The 19,774-nt window shown below is 37.7% G+C and overlaps 2 protein-coding genes across 2 annotated transcripts; one reads left to right on the forward strand and one right to left on the reverse strand.

Moving 5' to 3' along the window:
- Positions 1 to 74: 74 nt before the first annotated feature.
- On the reverse strand, positions 75 to 16,720 carry LOC124306108 (probable Rho GTPase-activating protein CG5521). Its single transcript, XM_046766295.1, has 30 exons — positions 16,384 to 16,720; positions 14,651 to 14,761; positions 14,375 to 14,392; positions 13,676 to 13,847; positions 13,213 to 13,570; positions 12,843 to 13,123; positions 12,454 to 12,739; positions 11,995 to 12,365; positions 11,639 to 11,861; positions 11,104 to 11,311; positions 10,874 to 11,005; positions 9,937 to 10,188; positions 8,568 to 8,758; positions 8,398 to 8,496; positions 8,033 to 8,317; positions 7,843 to 7,968; positions 7,540 to 7,707; positions 7,101 to 7,157; positions 6,256 to 6,366; positions 6,011 to 6,169; positions 5,763 to 5,942; positions 5,326 to 5,689; positions 5,099 to 5,247; positions 4,842 to 5,017; positions 4,244 to 4,703; positions 3,895 to 4,181; positions 3,690 to 3,826; positions 3,420 to 3,545; positions 2,697 to 2,717; positions 75 to 2,349 (listed from the first exon to the last, which is right to left on the reverse strand). The coding sequence occupies exons 1-30, from the start codon at positions 16,487 to 16,489 to the stop codon at positions 2,189 to 2,191; spliced, it is 5,775 nt and encodes a 1,924-aa protein (XP_046622251.1). The 5' UTR covers positions 16,490 to 16,720; the 3' UTR covers positions 75 to 2,188.
- Positions 16,721 to 17,246: 526 nt separating this feature from the next.
- Positions 17,247 to 19,205, forward strand: LOC124304750 (uncharacterized). Its single transcript, XM_046763364.1, has 3 exons — positions 17,247 to 17,382; positions 18,387 to 18,630; positions 19,007 to 19,205. The coding sequence occupies exons 1-3, from the start codon at positions 17,247 to 17,249 to the stop codon at positions 19,152 to 19,154; spliced, it is 528 nt and encodes a 175-aa protein (XP_046619320.1). The 3' UTR covers positions 19,155 to 19,205.
- Positions 19,206 to 19,774: the final 569 nt, after the last annotated feature.

A 19,774-nucleotide genomic window follows, 5' to 3' on the forward strand; every position in this document is an offset into this window, starting at 1 on the left:
GACTTCTAATTGGATTATTATCGTATCGTGAACAAGATTTACTGCCGATAGTGAGGAATCTGCTTGTTTCATACTTTCGTTTTAAAAAGTAAATATTTATATCATCCTTTACTATGTCATAATTCGATAACAAATATCCGAAGTATATGTATCTATTTCTGTAAAAATATGACGAATAATTCTAGATTGTCTTTATGTTACAGATGCATCAATTTGACCTTTGTTGACATTTTAAGATCTTGTTTATGTGTATATGCTCTGGTCGTAGTGTTCAGTAACGTACTGTTAACAAAAGCGTTCATCGACTTTGGTAAGACGTTTATAGAAGTGTATCCATATAACAAATGATTTATGATAGTGCAATCTGATGTAGCATTGAAGTCATGTGATACTTTTGTTAATTTTAAATGCATTTATAACAATGTTACTAATCAAGTATGTAATATTCGTATCCAACTACGATTTACATGTAATATAGATATGAAGGTATGTATATCATATCATACATACGCAACAAATAATTTTATAGTGAAATATTTTGTGTTTTCCATATATTTTATTTTCTGGAGTGTAAATACTGACTAACATCTAGCATGTTTCATCAACTTTTTTATCAGGGTATTTAAAAGCGGGTTTCTTCTTCTGTTGCATAGCGAATAATTCCTATTTTTGTATATAACTAATGTAAAGCCATTATTAGTTTGCTCGGAATGAATAACGACAAAATTGCGGAAATAAAGCTTTACGAATGTGTCAAGTAATATACTGAAATTTAGTTAAATTGTACAACTCAGTACATAGATAATTTTGAAATAAAGTGGATTTCAGGCCAAGAAATGTAACTGATGAGATATACTTTATACACAGTATGGAAAAGCTTGATGAAGAAAATATTCTGTAATTGGTAATACTTAGATTGGAATTTGATTATCGTTAGAGCACTTACTGCATGATTAAGGATATTAAAGGTGAGTCTAATTACGTTGAAAGTTCCTTAAAATAAATACAGTTATTTCAATCAACGAACAAAATCAGTTTAAACTCTCCGATGATACAATATTGCCCAACATTTGGACTGTGTTAACTAATATCCAATTCTCAAATTATAACGCTTAATGCAGATGATTAAATAATATATGTGTGTATATATGGTTCTATATAATTTAGTACTATGAAATTTAATACAGATAGACTAGACATATAACAATATTTATAATATAATATAAGAAATTAAATCTAAGGACGGAAAAATTGAAAATATTTTTTTAAAGGGGGATCATCTCAATTCCCCAAAGTACAAATGGTAGCTCAAATTCGGTTTAGGAAACACGTTCAAATAGGACATTATAAAATTCTGGAATATAGTGTTGTATAAAGCTTGACAAAGCAAACAGTTGTATTTACTATTATTATGCTCGATGCAAGAAGATATAAATAAGTTACTCTCGCACATAATGAGGTAGCACCGCCTAATTGTTACATATCCATTTATTCGTTTGAAGCAAATAAAAAAAAATTAAAAAAAAAAAAAAATCCTACGAATTATTTCATATAAGTAAAATATACAAATATAGTTGGGTAAATTAGTTTAAATCATTCCGATTTTATGTATTATCCAACTTTCTATACGTCTATATAGATAAACGTTGCGCAGCTTTTATGCATTTTTTTTCGGGTTATTCCTTTTATGGAAAATGCCAATGATGCAACGCTGACAATAATCTTTGATTTCTCGTTATCATTATAATTGTTAGTATAATATTTATCCAAATATTCTAAAATCCCATTACCTAAATCTTGCATTAGAGATGTTTGCAGCTTTCTATAACTATTATTATCATTACTTTTATTATTATTTACAATCATAATTATTAATAAATAAAAACGTAATATTAATAATTTGATCTTACGAAAAACGCATAATCGTTAATTGGTATAAATAAACAATGGTGTTCTCTACTGTTATTAAAAAATTAATTTACAACAGAAAGAAGAGAAAGTAATGAAAACATAAAGTTGTACATAACTTTTCACCCTAATCTAATAATGAATATTTCATTCAGTGAGTTGACCAGAACATTTCCACCGATCTTTACTAAACCATCAGCATGACGGTTGCAAATTTTTAAATTGTAAAAAAGAAACATAATACTTCCCAAATATACAACGAAAACGTGTTACTACTCTGCTATTTGTATCTAGGACTATCCGGTGGTGTAGCCTGAGATGTTCCTTTGTGTTTTGGGCCAGTTTTGAAAGACATTCTTTTCACTGGTCTCGGCGAGATTCCATGCAGCGTTGAGGTATCTGTTGTATCGCTGCTAAACCATACTCTGCTTCCATCTGATACTGAAACCGACGTAAGTTTTGTTCGTCACATTTAATAGTTCATCGTTGGCTGAGAAAAATCTTTCGAGTCTTTTTTATTCTGACTATTTTTTGTGCATCTAATTAGAGTATAACTTGAACTCGGTAATTTTTTTCAGCCAATGACAATATGATTATCTCAAGAGAAATAGTTTTTTTTCTGCTCATTCTAATTGTGAGTAATAAAAGAAAAAAAAAATTAAATTTACTATTTTTAATGGATTTTCATATCTATGAATATAACACCGTACATGTAAAAAGAGATGTCAGTGATGTGATGAGCTAATGGAGCTAATTGCTAGCTATAGACACAAAAGGCGGAAAATTACCTCGCAATAGATTATGCAAGACTGTCGAAAGAGAATTATAGTTATAAAAACATATATATATATATATATATATATATATATATATATATATATATATATATACCACAGTAGGTTTTATGAAGAACAATTCAGAAATAAACTATAGGGTTGCTACAGAAGATTAACATGGTTCGGAACTAGATTTTTTTCGTTCAAATTTTCTTTTTACTTTGAACTACGTGAGTACTGTAAACGAATTTGAACATCAACTTTTTGTTCGTGCAATAAATTTTCTAATATTGTATTACATTGCATTCGTGCTTTTTTACAACTATAACTTCGTATACACGGTCTAATTTCTACTCGTAATACCAATAATACGTGCAAAATTTGTCTTAGCTTTAGGCGTCGGGAAAGATTGTTTGTTTCCTTGCTTTATTACACGTAAGTTTAAAGGTTCATTTTGTGGTAAGTATGTTTCAAATATAGGCTATCATCAGAGTAGATCTTAAATAGTAAAGGAAAGTTATTTTGAAGTAAGATAGTACATACGTGTGTGTGTGTGTGAGAGTGTATGGATGGGAAGTGATAGTACGACATTTGAAAAGAAGATACACAAAATAGCACCACCTCATACAGGATACAACAGAACGTCACAGGAATAATTGAAAAAAAAATCAATAATACTAACTTGTCGGATCATGTTACAGGGTTGGGTGGGGGTTAGTGGACTGGGTTAGTCACCTCTATTTGCTCTATTGTCGCTGCTGGCTGCTGAACTACTCCGAAGACTAGGTCTTCCGTGATGCGAGTCGATAAGAGCTGCCGCAAGATTCGAAGAAGCGGTTGACTGTACGCTCGTCATAGAACCTTGATAACGATAAACCATAAAACCTGCATCACTACACCTAATCAAACTAATAAAACAACAGTACATGAGAAACTATCATTAGATGATTCTTCTAAATCTAGTAACGACTGTGACTAGAGGTTTTTCTAAACTCTATATCATACCGGAAACAGAAGATGTGCAGCTGAAAGGACTTGGTGGCTGAACAGGGGAGTAAACATTTGCCGCAAACTCCTCAAAAGTTGTAGCTTCCTTGTGATTTCTTACCACAGTATCGAGAGACCTTGCTCTTTCCTCGTAACTAAAGATAGAGAAGAAAAAAGTTTTCAACAAATTTTTACTGCTGAAATTTCAATCTTTTTAACTTACTAATGCTGGTACAGCGTCAGGGTTGATCTTTTAGCTCTGCTGGCGGCAAGTGCGGTTGCTCTGACCAATCCGGGTAGGACTGCATCTTCTACAATTGATTCATCGAACAGTGGTCCAAAAAATGGGATTTCTGTCTTCCTTGATATTTGAATTCTAAATAGTTTGTTAGGCAAGGGATAAATGACTATCAAGACGTCGCAAAACTCTGTGGGTATAATATCCCTGCGATAATCTCTCCAATGTTCAGACCACACAATGTGAATTTCGTCGTTACCAAGATGCCTTGTCTGAAATAATCCAATGCCTGTGTTATATTCGTTGTCTTTTTGAATTTACTGTAGCTACGCACCTTTTGCAGAAGACTCTCTGGGCTGTCGGAAGGCATTCTAGTAGCGACATGGAAGATAACCTCGGTGAAGGATGTTGCAAAATAAGGAGCAGTAACGCCGCTAGCTTTTCCAGGAACCAAGCCACCGAGAAAACCAGTATGAGATTCCAATTCTATTTCCCATGCGAGCCTAGCCACAAAGTTTTCATACTCTTTGCTAGCTGTTACGTTATTTAATATAGAATTCTTGTCCTCTTGGCCCTGGCTGACGTAGATAACTGCCATTTTATGGGTCTCTCTGGAACGCTGACTGTCCAAATTTCTCAACTCTCTCAATAGCTTCTCATTTTTAGAAAGCAAGTGTAATTTTCGTCTCTGCTCCCAGCCTGACAGACCGAGATGCGAAAACAGAAGGCGACAGTGATGAAATGGTGCGGGCGGTGGACGACAGGATGGAGGACTAATTGCCGCTGCACACATGCTACAGAATGAAAGATTTAGTCAAATAATTTTGTTTTGAATCTATTCCAGCTTTGATTAAATTGAAATCTGTCTTATTAAAATTAAAATATGTGTCATCAGAATAGATTTTCGACATTTTTAGTATATAACAACTCACCTGATATGCTGATTCCAGTTGTTAATGTGATCTCTCTCCATATTTCTTTGCCCTAAAATAGAAGCAATAGTTTCACTTTCAAGTTGAGGCCCTTGTGGCGAATTTGCAGGAGCGTTAAGCGCTATTTCTGGATTCGTTAATACTTCAGGGCTGGTGTGGCCTATGTATTGCAGGAGCTAGAACAGAAATATAAAGTCCACTAGTATCACTTATGATCGCAGTAAGATAAAAGTGAATTACAACGAAATGCAACAAACATCATCAAGATTATCCATGTCACTGGCAGCATTCGCAAACGTGGGAAGAATGTGTGGCTCTCTGTGTCTCATGGTGTGTTGAGGAGGACTGCTTTGCGCTGGCAGTACGCTGCTCAGATCTTCTCTGCGTAATTTCGAGGACCAATCGACTGTAGCCAGGATTTATCCTCAGTTAGAAACAGTTTCAATAAAATGTAATTCAAAAAATTCAAGAGAGAGCGATTTACCTGGCTTTCCAAAGGGTGGAGGTAAGTCGTCGTCAACGAAGGGTTGACTGTAGAGAATGGAACTATCCCATGAAGCCTTGCCGGCCAAATCTCGAAGCAGAACTCGTACCGTTGATGGAGCAGTTGTCAAGCCAGCGGTGACTCCGCCGCCAGGCGCATCCAGCGCTGCTAATTCGACTAACGAAAGTATTATTGAATTCGATAGCATCAAGAGCTGGACGTTTGGAACTTGGAAAACAGCCGAAGACAGTTCGTCGCTGTCTATTCCAGGAATGTCGTCAAGCTCGACTACAAGAGATGAAAGACGAGCGGCACCAATGCCCATTGGAAAATGTCCAAGATGATTTACTAGGTGCATCAACACCTGGAGAATAAAGGACGATATATATACTGCGAAATTCATTTGATTAATTGTACACAGTGAAACGGAAGCTAACCATTTGAGCAGCCAGCTGAACTGATTGAACGTTTCCACGCCTCGGTGATTTCATACCAGTATCGTCGACTAAATTGTCTAGAGAAATATCAGGATCAAAATCGTCGGAGTCAGGCTGGTAACACTTTGCCGAGTCTTGTAAATCTTTGCTAATTTTGTTATGCATAATGTTGTCTAATACCTGAAAACATTGCTGATTAGAAATGTTTCGCAATACTTTGCGTGGAGGGAAATCACCCGGTTACATACTGTAAATAATGTTAGAAGCAACGGCTTTCCATGGAATGGTTGTAGTAGTACAGACGGTCCCAGCTGCATAGCCCATTCGCCGAGGCAAAACAGCATCGAAGTTGCCAAAGCGCTTCGCCTTTCACGACCAGTCATGCGACCAAGAGTCTCTGCTAGAACCTGGAAATTGTGAAATGAAAGATTGAAGACAATAAGGAAATTGAGGGAAGTACTAGCTGTGCTTTTGTAGTGGAACAAAAACGAACCTGAATAATTTTGGCTGGAATGTTTGGATAAAGTTCCAACAGTACATCTGCTTGGTCGCAGAGTAACAGAAGAGCATCACAAGCAACTTGACTAACTGTCGCGTGAGTTGCCTGAAATAGACTTTAATATCAGTACATGTAAAAATTATGTCAGACTATTACCGTCATGTGAGGCATTGGGACAAAGCGATCGATACTTTTGGACAGAGGCAAAACATTTCATAGGACAATAAATTGCTCAGAGAAGATCTAATTTTTTTAAGTAGCAAGCTGTAAGCTCTGATGTTTAAAAATGAAAAATATTTTACTGGACCCTCACTTTCCCCTAAAATAAAAGTTTTGAGATGCCAGTGGTCTATCATTTAGCTGTATAATTATTTCTGTACACGATCATTGCTGGTACTTCTTTAATTTGGAAAGCTTGATTCCTGCATTTAAACAAAAACATAGTGTAATGAAGAGTGCAACAGATCATGCGAAACAAATAAGCGTACATGAACGACATTGTGGTAGGTACTTCATAGTGTTCGTTCTGTGTACAAAAGCATGAGTCAATCAAAGTCAGTATTAACGTAGCCAATCACTAGTTGATTTTCGGTGTACGCTGAAAATGATCGATTAAATGTCAATCCTAACTTCTAACCGTATTCTCTTCTGTAACGTGTTCGACGTCGCTTTATACAATTTGATCTTTCTTTGCGGGATGAAACAGACAACGATTTAGGCTTCAGAATGTTGGACGTGGACAATTGAAATGACAAATGTCGGACGGACACTGAAATAGTTCAAGATGAACAATAAAGACTTGGGAGTAAGTTTGTAGGAGCGACCAAGAGAGAGACTACCTTGTCTAGCAGGGGAAAATTCATCCCATCCTTTCGCTGCCCAGCAACCTGCAACCTCTGTCAACCAGACCCAACAGAAATAACAACAATACTAATCGCTACAATAGCTGCAGCATCTAAATCACCTCCGATATTGAGTTATTCAACAATATGTGTATTATAACATGCAGCTTTGTTACGCGCGTTAAGCATTGTGCCGTATATGTGTATATTGCTTTACTAAATCATGCTTGAGTGGCTCAATCGACCAAATACCAAATGTGTCGTTTCGTTAATAAATAATAAAATTTATACTACTTGAAAATAAATTGTCGAAGATTCAAACTACTATCACCACTTCAGCTTTGTAAAAAAAATATATACTTATATACTTCTGCGCTCAAACGAAATTACAACATGCATAGATTGATCATTGTTCATTGAATCTGATTCAACTCACCCTCAGGCCTAGAAGAAGCACCGTAACAGCTTCTGGCACTCTGGCATGTTGCGTTTTATGCGACAATTCTCTGTAGACAAACATGCCAATGCTGGAAAGTGCGACACACCTTGCCACACCCGTTGGTTCTCTGCGACAACTCCTGATCAGGATCGTCACAATGTGCTCCTTTTCGAGTTTAAAACATGATATCATCTCATTCTTTGAACAATCGTTGTTAGACCTTACGCGGTATTAAAGAAATATAATCTTGAAACTTTAAACTTTGGCTTTCCAGAAAACTTGTCAAGACATTTTCCTTACCTTCGCATCGGGGCACGTTACTGTTACGATATCGCTTCCAGAGGGCTGTAATACTGGAAGTTTAGCAACTGTAGCTGGTAGTGAGAGCAGCGATCCCAATATGGAAACAGCTTCTGTTCTGGGCGCCTGTAAATGTGCCAAAAGTTTATTATACACTGACTAACAGCAATATAGTTACGACGAGTCTCACCTCAACGTCGTTGCTGTTGAGTATGACGTTAGCTGCGTGGATGTAGTCGAGAATTAGTAAACTGGAACCAGGCAGATTGAGGCTGAATAATCTGGGTCCCGTGTACTTTACAAGAGCGTGAAGAACCTTGGTGTTATTGCTGACTATTCCGTTGTGTACAGCGCGGTAAAATAGCGTTAAATGTGGCTTGGGAAGAGATATGTCCATCGGTTGAACAGTGAGAAGACAAATCAAACGATATGCGGCTAGTCTTCCAACTTCATACTGTTGCGGCAACTGTATCGCCTGCAAATGAGTAGAATAACAAGACAATTTAGTTGTTTTTGCAGAGTAAGGGGACAAAAATAGTGAATAATTTGTCGCACCTTGAAGCACCAGGGAGCGATTATAGTCAATGGTGGAATTAAGTCTGGTACAGGAGGTGTGCCTTGATTGTCGCCGGACACTCCTTGGTTTAAACGAATCTGAAGCGAAGATAAATTATTGAATTAATTAGCCGGGTGCTTGAAAACGAGTCTATAACTGTGAAACTCACTTTTATCAGTGTGTGAGTCAGCTGGACAAGGTAGTCCATAACTTGTCCGTGAAGAGCTGGGTCTTGAATATTGTTAACATCGCCCAATGCTGATAGCATTCGTCGCCACAAAGCTACAGCGACGTCTGGTAGCCAACCAGGAACTCCGCCTCCAGCCATAACTGATCGTCTTTCCGATACATCGCTTGTATCTGAACAACAATAATAGAATGTTAAACCGAAGTGTTTCGAAATTCAATTTTCAAGCAATACTTTAGTATCGTAGGTCAAGAACTTGTACCGTGTTTTTTTTCTCTCTAACGAATTCACATACTCAGAAATAAAATATATATTTCCTTGAGGGCTGTTTGAAGAATACGAAATGTATATTTTATAAAATTTTTTTCAAAAGCGATAATGATAAACACGATTTCCCAGTAATAGCAACTAAAAATTAGCCAATGTATTGAGCAAATCGAATATGGCAGAGAGACAGAGCGAGAGAGAAAAAGAGAGAGACTAAAACAGACGAAAGGACAAACGTAAAAAACTTCTTACCCTTGAGTAATTTTTTAAGCGAAAAAGGCATTGTTGTTGTCCAAGCAATAAAGTAGAAAGATTCTAGATGCACGAATTGATCAAGCTATCAAAGAAGTAAGAGTGAATGATCTAAATGTTAAGTTCCCTCTTACAGTTGCGTAAGTGAATGAATAAGTAGAATTTATAAAAACACCATCTTCAGTCAAGCGTCACTTCCAGTTTGCTTTAACTAAGAGGTTTAGTACAATCAAAAGGAAACATTGAATTCTTCCTGCGTTTGGCAATAAGCCATTTGTATGTACTTTCCTGTTTAAATTTCTAATTTCAAGGCTTGTAATTCCCAGTAACACAATTTCACTCAGTACCATGTTGATGTTTAATAGTAAATGAACCTGCCGTAAAGTAGTTATCAGAATTAAGCCATGTGGTATTTTATCGGAGCGTGCTAATGCGGCTATTAAATTACTTCATGTATTTACGACGTTATGTGTAAACATTTTGCAGAAATTCCTAAAAATCCATCAAGCAGAGTAATATGTAATTACCAAAAAATTGTACGCATGATTTTTAGGTAAATCGTTACATACGTCGAATTATTCGTCTGCAGACTGTATTTACAATTTCAAATCGATAAGAAAATTGTTGCTTATTGAATATTTGACGAAAAATATTGTCGATTCAAACTGCGCTTAAACGTGTACAGCAACGCTTATTTTATATCTTAAAATACTCTAATCTCGGTAAGTGAGATAGAAAGAATAATCATTTTTTTACAATTCTCAATTCACTGCCATTCTAAAATTACCGTGCAGTTTGTTTTTCATATTCTGGGGATGCTGTTACTACTCACCAATGCTGTTCCCATCAATATTTTCTATCTGTATTGGACTATCCTTGTTGCTATCGACGCCACTGCTGGGTGTAGGCGAAGGACAGCGCGGAGATGGAGGTTCGCTGTCGACGACAACGACGCTGTCCAATGACTTAGTGCGTCTGCTTGGTAACATTTTTGATACTGTTGTTGCAGGCTCGTTACCCGTTGTAGTCGTAGCAGTAGTGGACAATAGCCTTGCCATATCTTGCTCTATTGACAAGGGGAGTACTGCCCGAGGAAATTCACGCTTAGTTCACAATGATCGTATATACCGCAATCAGAAATTGCGATGTGCCTACTTTTTCTTCTACAATATCACCACGATTCGTTAATCGCAAGTACCGAATTAATGCGAGTCTATTCAATTCACACTTTTGCTGTCCCATATACCACCATTGGATAATTATCCATTTTATTACTTAAACTCGACGTGAGATTAATTTTAGAGCAGAGGCATTGGACACTTTAGCGGACAGATACGTAATTGAAAAAAATTGTGCATTAGAGTTTCAAAAAACAACATTTTTTACTGTCACCAACAAACACTGCTTGAATAATTGAAATGGCGATGACTGATATGATAAATAAACGTAAGTGAAAAACGATTTAAAACTGTGCTGTATCCGATGAAGGAGGTTTGACACAAGAGTCGATTATTTTTATCCCAGTGATGATGACACACCGAAAAAGCGGGAAATAAACAATAATAATAATAATATTTACGATGACAAAAATAAAATAAGAATAAAGGTAATAAATAGACCAGGGTCAACAAAATGGCTGTTTTATATGCATCCATGTTTGAATGAGTATGAACACGATGGCGATTAGATTATAGACTCACAACAAAGAAAAAAACATCAGCGAATCATCAAGCCTACCGACAAATTTAACCAGTGATCATACAACTTACCAGGAACTCCGGAATGTATAGTGTGAGTGCGATGTCTGTGCAGCTTAATTTTTCCTTTTCCATTGTATATTGTGTTATCGCTAGCGCTTCTCGGAAGCGGACGGAATTTTCTAGGGTCGCGCAGTGGATGATCTGCGAGGTTTGAGAGAAAGCTTGAGTTGAAATTGGATTACACCGAATAGTTTAGGCTTTTAAAATGGTCGAAATGGTCTACGCATATTTTTAATCACCAGTAACACTGTCCTTCATGGTTGCCCCAGTTTCATGATCAACACTTCCTCTCCTTTGGGGCTGAACACATCCCGTTGAAGCGGCACGGCTGCCGATACCTCGTCTTTTCTTTGACTTTTGCTCACTAAGCCGATCCAGTGGTAGATCATTGAGATCAAGATTGTACACATGTCTTGCTAAAACTCTGGTTAGAGTGTCTAAAGTTTTCTGCAAATCATATTACGGAATTGAAATTTTACGAATTATTCTGTTCGATGCAGTTTGAGATTTTTTAAATTTGTAAACACTTCAGGTAATGGGATTTTTTTTCCCATGTATCAAGGATAAGTAATAAGTTACCTCTACAGTTTTAAGTGGTATTAATGTTAATTGAATATTTTTTCCCTATAAATTATCTACAACCAGTGTCGAATACTGATATTTTTTTTTACATGCGTGACTGAGTGATCCAAAACAAAAAATAAAAATAAAATACTAATTCAAACCACTTTGGGACTTTAGTGGAGGGTGTGTTGTGTCAAGTTCGCAACTTACAGCCCATTCACGAATCAGCTCTTCCCATTGGGTTAGGGAAGTTAAAACGGCGAGAAATTGGTCCCAAAGCTGAGTAGATATAACAACGTTTAAATTAGCTTTGATCCAAGTTACTATCAGAGTCTGAAATATCGCCGGCGCCAATTTACCGCCGATACTTTCTTGTTGTTTTCTACGCGATGTTTTGTCGCTTAGTACCAAAGATGTTATCTGTAGTAATACTCTGAAAAATAACAATTAAAAGAATGAAATGCAAAATTCCAAAGGTTTGTCGATAGTAATAAATCATGAGTTCAGATTACAAGCAAGAAAAAGTTATGGCGTGAGTCAATTTGTGTACTGAAACAAATATTCACCGTAGTAATTGTTCCCAGGTGGCGGGTTCAAGTCTGACTTGCATAACGACGTGGCGATAAACATTTAGCACACGTTTACAGCTATCAGTTTGTTCCTCTAACAGAGTTGCGGACGCATTACCCCCTGGCGTTTCTAAGAAAAATACGTTTGAAGCTTGTGTTACAAAAACTTGTAAAACATTTTGCAATCCAGCCCTCACAAACAAATTTTCCCTGTGAATAGCTCCAAGATACGAATCGTTTCTCAGTCTAGTCTGTCTGTAGCTTTCCGGTGGACTTCGATCGTTAATTAAAGCCTCCCTCTTCACTTGATCTTCAATTTCTCTGTCCTTATGACTCTCCAAGGGCTCTAGCATGAATGATGGAAGTTCCTGACGATAATAGTTGACGATTTAAATTCTATACTACAATTCGAAGCAATGAATTCAAGTTCCACTAGCTTTCAACAAAATAGCTTACATTCATTTGTATCCAGTCTTTGTAAACAGCAATAGCCTTTCTTATAGCACCAGCGTGAGTGAAATCTAGTAGAAATGCTTGTCTGTAAAGTTCGTGAACGAAATTAACATTGTCTCGGTTCCCGTAGAAGACTTCTCGCACTAGATTAGTGGCCAGCACAGTGTTATCCTCCTGGTTTTCATGCTGGGAAGCAACTTCGGGAGACAAAGTATTTGGATCCGTTGAATTCTGGATAACGGATACACGCCGAAGTTCTGGTTCTGGATTTTCATCACTAGTTGTCATGCTGATGAGATAAAAACAATTGATCAGTTCCTTAGAGGATCGAAAAAAAAAAGAAATATTTTTACACATGTAATAATAAGTAACAGTCATTCGTTGTTTCGTACTTTGGTGAAGGCTGCAACAATAGACCGTCCTTCTTCGTGACATGAGTATATTTAGCGACCCATTTGATAAGCGTAACTTTGCAGAGTGTGTAAACGTCCTGGCCTTGATTAGGGGAAGGTTTCCTCATTCCAGGAAGCTCTAAATTCGGTTTGTACAGTGAAAAATTGTCGTTAAACTCTGGGCAGATGTATCGCAAGTAAGTTGCCTTAAATCGTTCCAGTAGAAATTGAAACGCCTTGTGTTGTCTGGCGTGTTTGTCTCGCCATTCGACCTTGACAACCTGTAGTCATAGGAAGAAGAAAAAAGAAAATTAAAAACGACGGGCGACAGAATAGGGTTCCAATTGTATATTTATCCACGATCATATACCTGGCTAACCATAAAGTCAAGTAGAGCTTCGAGAAACCGCACGGTTTCGTGGTCCAGTGGCTTTTCCCCGCTCTGCGGCGGTAAAATTGGCCCGCCATCAACCAGGCTGATGGGTCCTTGAGTTACCCCGGTGTCATGGAAAATGCTTTGTCCCAATTGCGTGTCATAGAATTCTCTCTTTTCCTTGTCATCGTAGCTCGCTGATTTCGTTGGCTTATCCTTTTTGTTATCTGACTTACGCTCAAGCTTATAGGGCGATGCCTGACTTGGTGGAAATCCGGGTACCAGACAGGCGAACATTTGATGTATGTGTTCCGGAGCATTGTCGCCGAGCGCTTGGTACCAGAGTATGAAGTACCTGCAGCGATAAATGAACAGAATTTGAGGATCCGCAATTGTTGCGAAAGTAATAAACAGGAAGCAAATCGGAATATTTCAATGGGACCATAAAATTTTGCAAAACCTTATGGCTTGACGACGTAATTTCCAGCTGTTTCCTGGGTGTAAAAGTTTCCTCAATATCCTGGCAAGGCTGTGGCACTGCCATCTTCGATTCAGAAGCTCAGGAAGGAGTGTCAGTATCTTTTCTAAAAGCTGTAACACCTGTTCCAGCTCTTCTCTGTGCGCCTTGTGAACTGTTTGCAGAAAAAAAACTATATTTACAGGTCAATTCTAAAACGTCTTTGTATCTCCCGATTTATATCGTTTATTTTTCAACACACAGAAAATCATGCCATCAATCTATCAAGTCATCGCTTTCTCAGATGGGTCATTTTTGAAAGGGGAATCGTTTCTGCCGTTTCCGTGCAATCTCATATTTGATCATGCAACTTATTAGCGACGATGGAAATCTGTATTAGAAGTGCAAACAAATGGAAAAAAAAAAAAAAACGAACGATCGAATAGCAACATATTTGAGAATATTACAGTTATTACATAATTGAGCTACAGAAAGTAGGAGAATTCAGAGATATTTTTATAAAAGAATAGTTCATCCCATTGTGCAGTGCGTTACATATAAATTTCATACACAATTCTAAGTTCTACGACCTGATCGACTGCGAAAAAAAGTATATATTAAAAAAAATATATATATATATATATATATATATATATATATATGCAAGGTATTTTGCATGCTCGGCAAAAATGTTTCACTTACCGAGGTGAAAGGAAAGTTCTGTCAGCAAAGTGATAGAGGGGGAAAATAGAGAAAAACAATTGACATCAGTACACAGTTTATCGAATACACAGAATTAATGATTGTGACAATATAACAACAGGCAACAATAAATTAATTAACAAATGCCCATTGATAAAACCAATGTTGTCATTGATGTATTTGTTTATATAAAGAATGTTTCCATACATATGTGTATATCTTTTTGCAGTAAACAGCGCATAACATTGTGGAATAAAAAAAGTTTAGAAAACTTACCACGCTGGCGTAAATTTGCTTCCGCGGAAACAAAGCAGTCATACAGTATGAAGTATACATGACTGAAATTCCCCTCGAAGAAACCCTTCGCTTCATCCGTGTCTACGTTTTCTGTAAAATAAAGTGAAAGAAAAAAAGAGTGTAATGAGACGCTCGACTTTTCTGAGAAAAAATTACAAGTCCTTGATATCGTCAAGGTAAAAACATCCTTTGTTTTCTAATGTTTTGCATCGGAAAAATAAAATACTAGAGACTTACAACTGGGCAAACAGATTGTTGTTCGTGGAAAAGAACTTGGGATTAACATATTGAAACGATTTGATAACATCATGATATGAGAAAAGAAAGTCTTGCGGATGTAACATAAAAATAATTAAACGAGGAAATTCTGCAGCAAGACGGTTCGGATTGAGAAAATTATTGATATGCAATTATCTGTTTTTAACAGTGAAGAGTAATTTTAGCTCCAGATGGAGGCCGAACCAAGCTGTGTGGTCAGCTTGGTAATGTGGTCCGGTGATTAGATACCAACCAGTTACTATAATGTCGTTTGACCACAACTGCCTCAGGACTACGCAGAGGTGTTTTATTTATTCTAGGCATTTTTTATTATTGCCATTTACACTGGCAGCAAGTGCTTGTATCTAGCAATTAGCCGACAGTAAAAATTTCAGGATCAGGAAAAATGAATAAAAATTACATATCCTATACAATGTTTTGTCAGACTAGAAGAGCCATCATTTACAGATTACTAAATATTCCACATCTGCCTGGTGGAATAATTGATGAGAAATTTATTCAAAAATCAATTCGTGTACGTTTGGACTCTGTTTCAATTGCTCAGATTTCATGTTTACCTTGCAAAGAAAAATAATCAGTTGACTTGATACGAATAAATAAAACCATTTCAAACTTACTATAAAATTATAGCATGCAATCGAAGAAATGAATCGGTAATTTTTCTGTTATGGAATAATCCGATCTAACATGAAATGCAGAACAACATAAGAATGTATAATATGATAATAAACACCAAGTAATTTCAAGTAAATACATTTACTGCAAAATATTTTGTATTTCTCCAAGGATCCTGACCAAATATCAATATCAAGGATTCTGTTAATATAGGTAATTAAATACAAAAGGAACTTGCAAATTTTTATTTACATCAACAACTTTTTGTATTTCAGAATAAGAGAAGATTGAGAATAATATATAGCACCTTTCTCTTATTGTACAAAACTAATATTTACATGCAATCGTGTCAGTCGATGCCAAATATGGACAGGACAGATCGTTTTATGTGTTTACTCAAAGATGCAAATCTCAGATCAAATCGGACCATGTGATACACCGATATTAATGGAATGCAGATCAGGGTCTGAGTTGCGTCGCGACGTGTCTTCGCTGACGTTAAAGGCTTCGACAACTATCCCTTATTCTACAACAACAAATGTGATTTCAACTATGCGTAAAGAAAACAGGTATTTGTGATGAAAATCGCGTAGGTGTAAAGACCAACAGAAGTCTCTCTTCAAATAGATGTGGAAGAGAGAGAGGGAGGGGGGGGGGGGGGGGGGAGAGAGAAAGAGAGAATGTGAAATAACACCCTGTTGGTTACTGGAACCTAAAGGTGTTTTGGTTAATCAAATGTATCCATCTGATTTGACACAGCAGGCAGGGAGGTTTGTAAAAAGATATTTATCATAGTGTAGGAAATGCCAGATACTCACCAAGAACGATTTTCAGATGTTTAAACCTCGTAGCGCTGTCCTTTTTTACATCCTGTATCTTGAGTGTTGACTTTTTGACGTCTACGTGAAGTTTTTTGCTGAACATTGTCGTTCAATGCGAGTCGCCGGCGGACTCGCGGAGAGATACTATCATCGAGCGGATTGGAAATATTCCTCATCAGTTACACGCAATGATAATTACCCCGACAAAACACCCCGAAGTACGATTGACGGATCGGTATAAAAAAGTAGCTAATACATGTACCAAATGTCAGTGTGTCGGACCGAGCACACTGCACAAGTCGGATGTCCGATGTATCGTTAATCGCACGTGGCAGCCATCTTGATTCTCGCCGCGAACCTACTTGCCAGATCCCAAAGCAGGGTAATGACATCACCGATCGTTAGATCACTCCGATTACTCCGATTTTCAATATTACCGAGCAGCTGCGACCTGATATCTTTGAAATTTTTTTAAATACTGATCCAATTCTAACTCTCGCACATTAGCAGCACGAATTTCCTTTTCAATGTGTGTCAGGAAAATGTAGAAACAGTTCCGCAGTATGTGAGTTTGAATTTGGTGCGCCGACTTAATTCACTGCTGCCAACTGCTGCGCCACTGAAGCGAAAACTGAGCGAAGGAGGCAGGCTCAGACAAAATTTCGATCGCCTGATATCGCCATTTGCATGGGAACGAAACTAGCGCCATAACGGCCGACGCCACAACTAGTAAGACAAGTTTAAAAGTAACGAAGTTTGCCCATCGGAGGCTGACTAGTATTTACGTACTCCGTGGTCACTGCGAGAAGAAACAAGCGCAAAGCGAGAAACAAACGGACAGAGAATGACCGAGAAGTGACATGGCGGGAAGCGAGGTGGCCGGTATCGAGCTAGATTTTACTAGGGGCGGCGGTAAGAGTCGTCGAGCGAAGATAAAGTCTTTTTGGGAGTTTATCGACTGTCAGAAAGAACTGGTTCCCCTTCGGCCGGCTCAGGGTACGCTGTTTAACCCCTAGGTGATAGAACAGCGTTGACGAGAATTCTCCGCATTCGAGACAGGTCTGACTATGAAAGCTAGATGGTCCTGATCGGCGTGTTTGCGTAAGAAGTATTTTCATTAATTGCTTCCCGATCTACTTTAACAGATAGTTAAATTTTTCTTAAACGACATATAACGTACATGCTAAGGTAGGGGTAACCTGCAGCCAAACGAATAAAACGTTAACGCTAATTGTATTCGTTGAATCCATCCGATGATTTGCATGATTAAAGAATGGCTTGCAGTTGCAGGTTCCGTAGAAAATACATGACACGCCTGTATTTTGAGTACAATGTTTTCGGTGAACGAAAACAAATCATACATTTTTATTAAGTAGTATTAACCTAGTAAAAAAATCTATTATTTTCGTCATATCGACGGATTATCGAAGCCGCATATTGCGATTATAGATCGATTTTATGTAAAAAAAAAAACAAAAGAAACTAAAGGCGTCGCTTCGTAAACACCGTGACTCAAATCTCCCTTTCCAACGAATTTGCGCTTTTATAAACAAGTAATAATCCGAGGGTATATTTATTTCGACATATTTCTATTATTTCACCCCTCCGACGCAACAATCTTCGTTATTCAATGCACTTCCGGTTCGAATCGCGACCGCAAGTTTAAATCTATACGCAGATAATGTCGATGGTTTTAAAAACAATTGAACAGAGCGCGGGATGTGGTAGTATTCGTCGTTCAATTGTCGGTTTGTTAGCTCAGTTCGATCTTCGTTCGACAACCAAGCTTTAATTGAAAGAAAAAACCCTTGTTAAAGCACGCGAGAGTTGGCTGAATCGTTAAATTCGGGCAAAAATGTGTAACGTTTACTTGTAACACGAAATAAAACGCCGCGATAAGAAGACATTAGTGCTTATAGTGCGGAGTTTTCAGTTGATCAATGCTTAATTCGAGCGTCTTGAAGTAAGCTGCGAACATACATGGTAAAATTTGTCAGCAGGCAATGGCCATGAGTCGCGAGTGAATTGGTCGAAGGACTCGTCAGTTCGGTGCGACAAGTGCCTTGATTCGACGATTCCAGGATGCGATGACAACAGTTCGGGAGTTTGTGCCGGTTCCGAATCGCCGCAAAGGAGGAGGATTTGGTTCGACGAATTGAGGATCCTGAAGGAGCTGGGACTGGACCGAGTCGCCTTGGCAGCCAGTAACACCTGCAAACGCTGCGTTCGTGAGGAGCAAAACATGTGAGTCAGGTTTTTCCATTTCGATTATCAGTGAGATTTGGATATAGATTTATTCAAAGATCGTTTTTGCTTTTTGTATGTAAAATGTGCATGTTTTTTTGTTCGATGTTATCCTCAGTTCTCCGTACCTGAGCAGCTATATGCTTGTGTGAATGGAGTCGTTTTTTTTTTTTTTTTTTTGTTTCTACAAAAGTTTTATTCCGATGGCAAGTTATTACGTTACAGTTTGACATGTGTATGTTTTGCGTGTCTATATTTATACTTATTCCGAATGTTACTTAATTACTTATTTATAAATATTTCGGTTCGTACATCATTCCGTCGCTTTCTGTGTTATAACTGCTTGTGATCACAATTGTTTTTACACAATAATTAGGGAGGTAGAGCCCGAATTTGCCGATTCCGTGCCGCCGTCTTACCAGGAACTGACCGCGGACTTGAAGGCCTTTCAAGAACGCGTCAAGCACCAGAAATCGAAACCCGCTTACGAGAAACCCGCGAAGTATCAACATTTGATTCCGTGATGATGGATTACGTTGTATTCGACATAGTTTGTCTCGACGGTAGAAATTTCAGTGTGGAAGTGTGGTTGAGTTCAGTTTCCCGTTTCCACGTCGATCAGGCACACTCGTATTAATCTATAAATTGTTCGTTTTAAGATATTGATTCTGTTTACGGCGGATTGTCCGTCTCTTGAATACAGAAACAACGAATTCCATCGTACGTCTGTGATAAACTATTTAGAATCGTGTAAATTACTTATAGGTCTACATATTATATACCATATAAGCTGCTTGCATGGGGCGATTTTCGTTCCCGATCATTGCGGATAATCCGATGAACCGATGGTCGATTTCCGGTAAAATCTACGACCCGGAACCGATGTATATTATATAGAAATACACGTATAGAGTGTATATATATATATACATGCATATAACGGGGGCCGCAAAAAGCGCCCTTAATAAACGACCGTCGTTCGGCTGTTTTGCCGCAGCGGGAAGGGCGGTGGTAAAAAAAAAAAAAACTGTTTACCCTTGCGGGGGGCGTCCGTAGGGGGCGAATCCGGAAGTCCCTCTTCTCCCATGTACGACGTATGCACGTCTAATAGTAACTCCCGGCAGACCTGCACGGCTTTAGTAAT

The sequence above is a fragment of the Neodiprion virginianus genome, chromosome 5 (genome assembly GCF_021901495.1).
Source record: "Neodiprion virginianus isolate iyNeoVirg1 chromosome 5, iyNeoVirg1.1, whole genome shotgun sequence".
In the NCBI taxonomy this organism is placed as follows: Eukaryota; Metazoa; Arthropoda; class Insecta; order Hymenoptera; family Diprionidae; genus Neodiprion; species Neodiprion virginianus.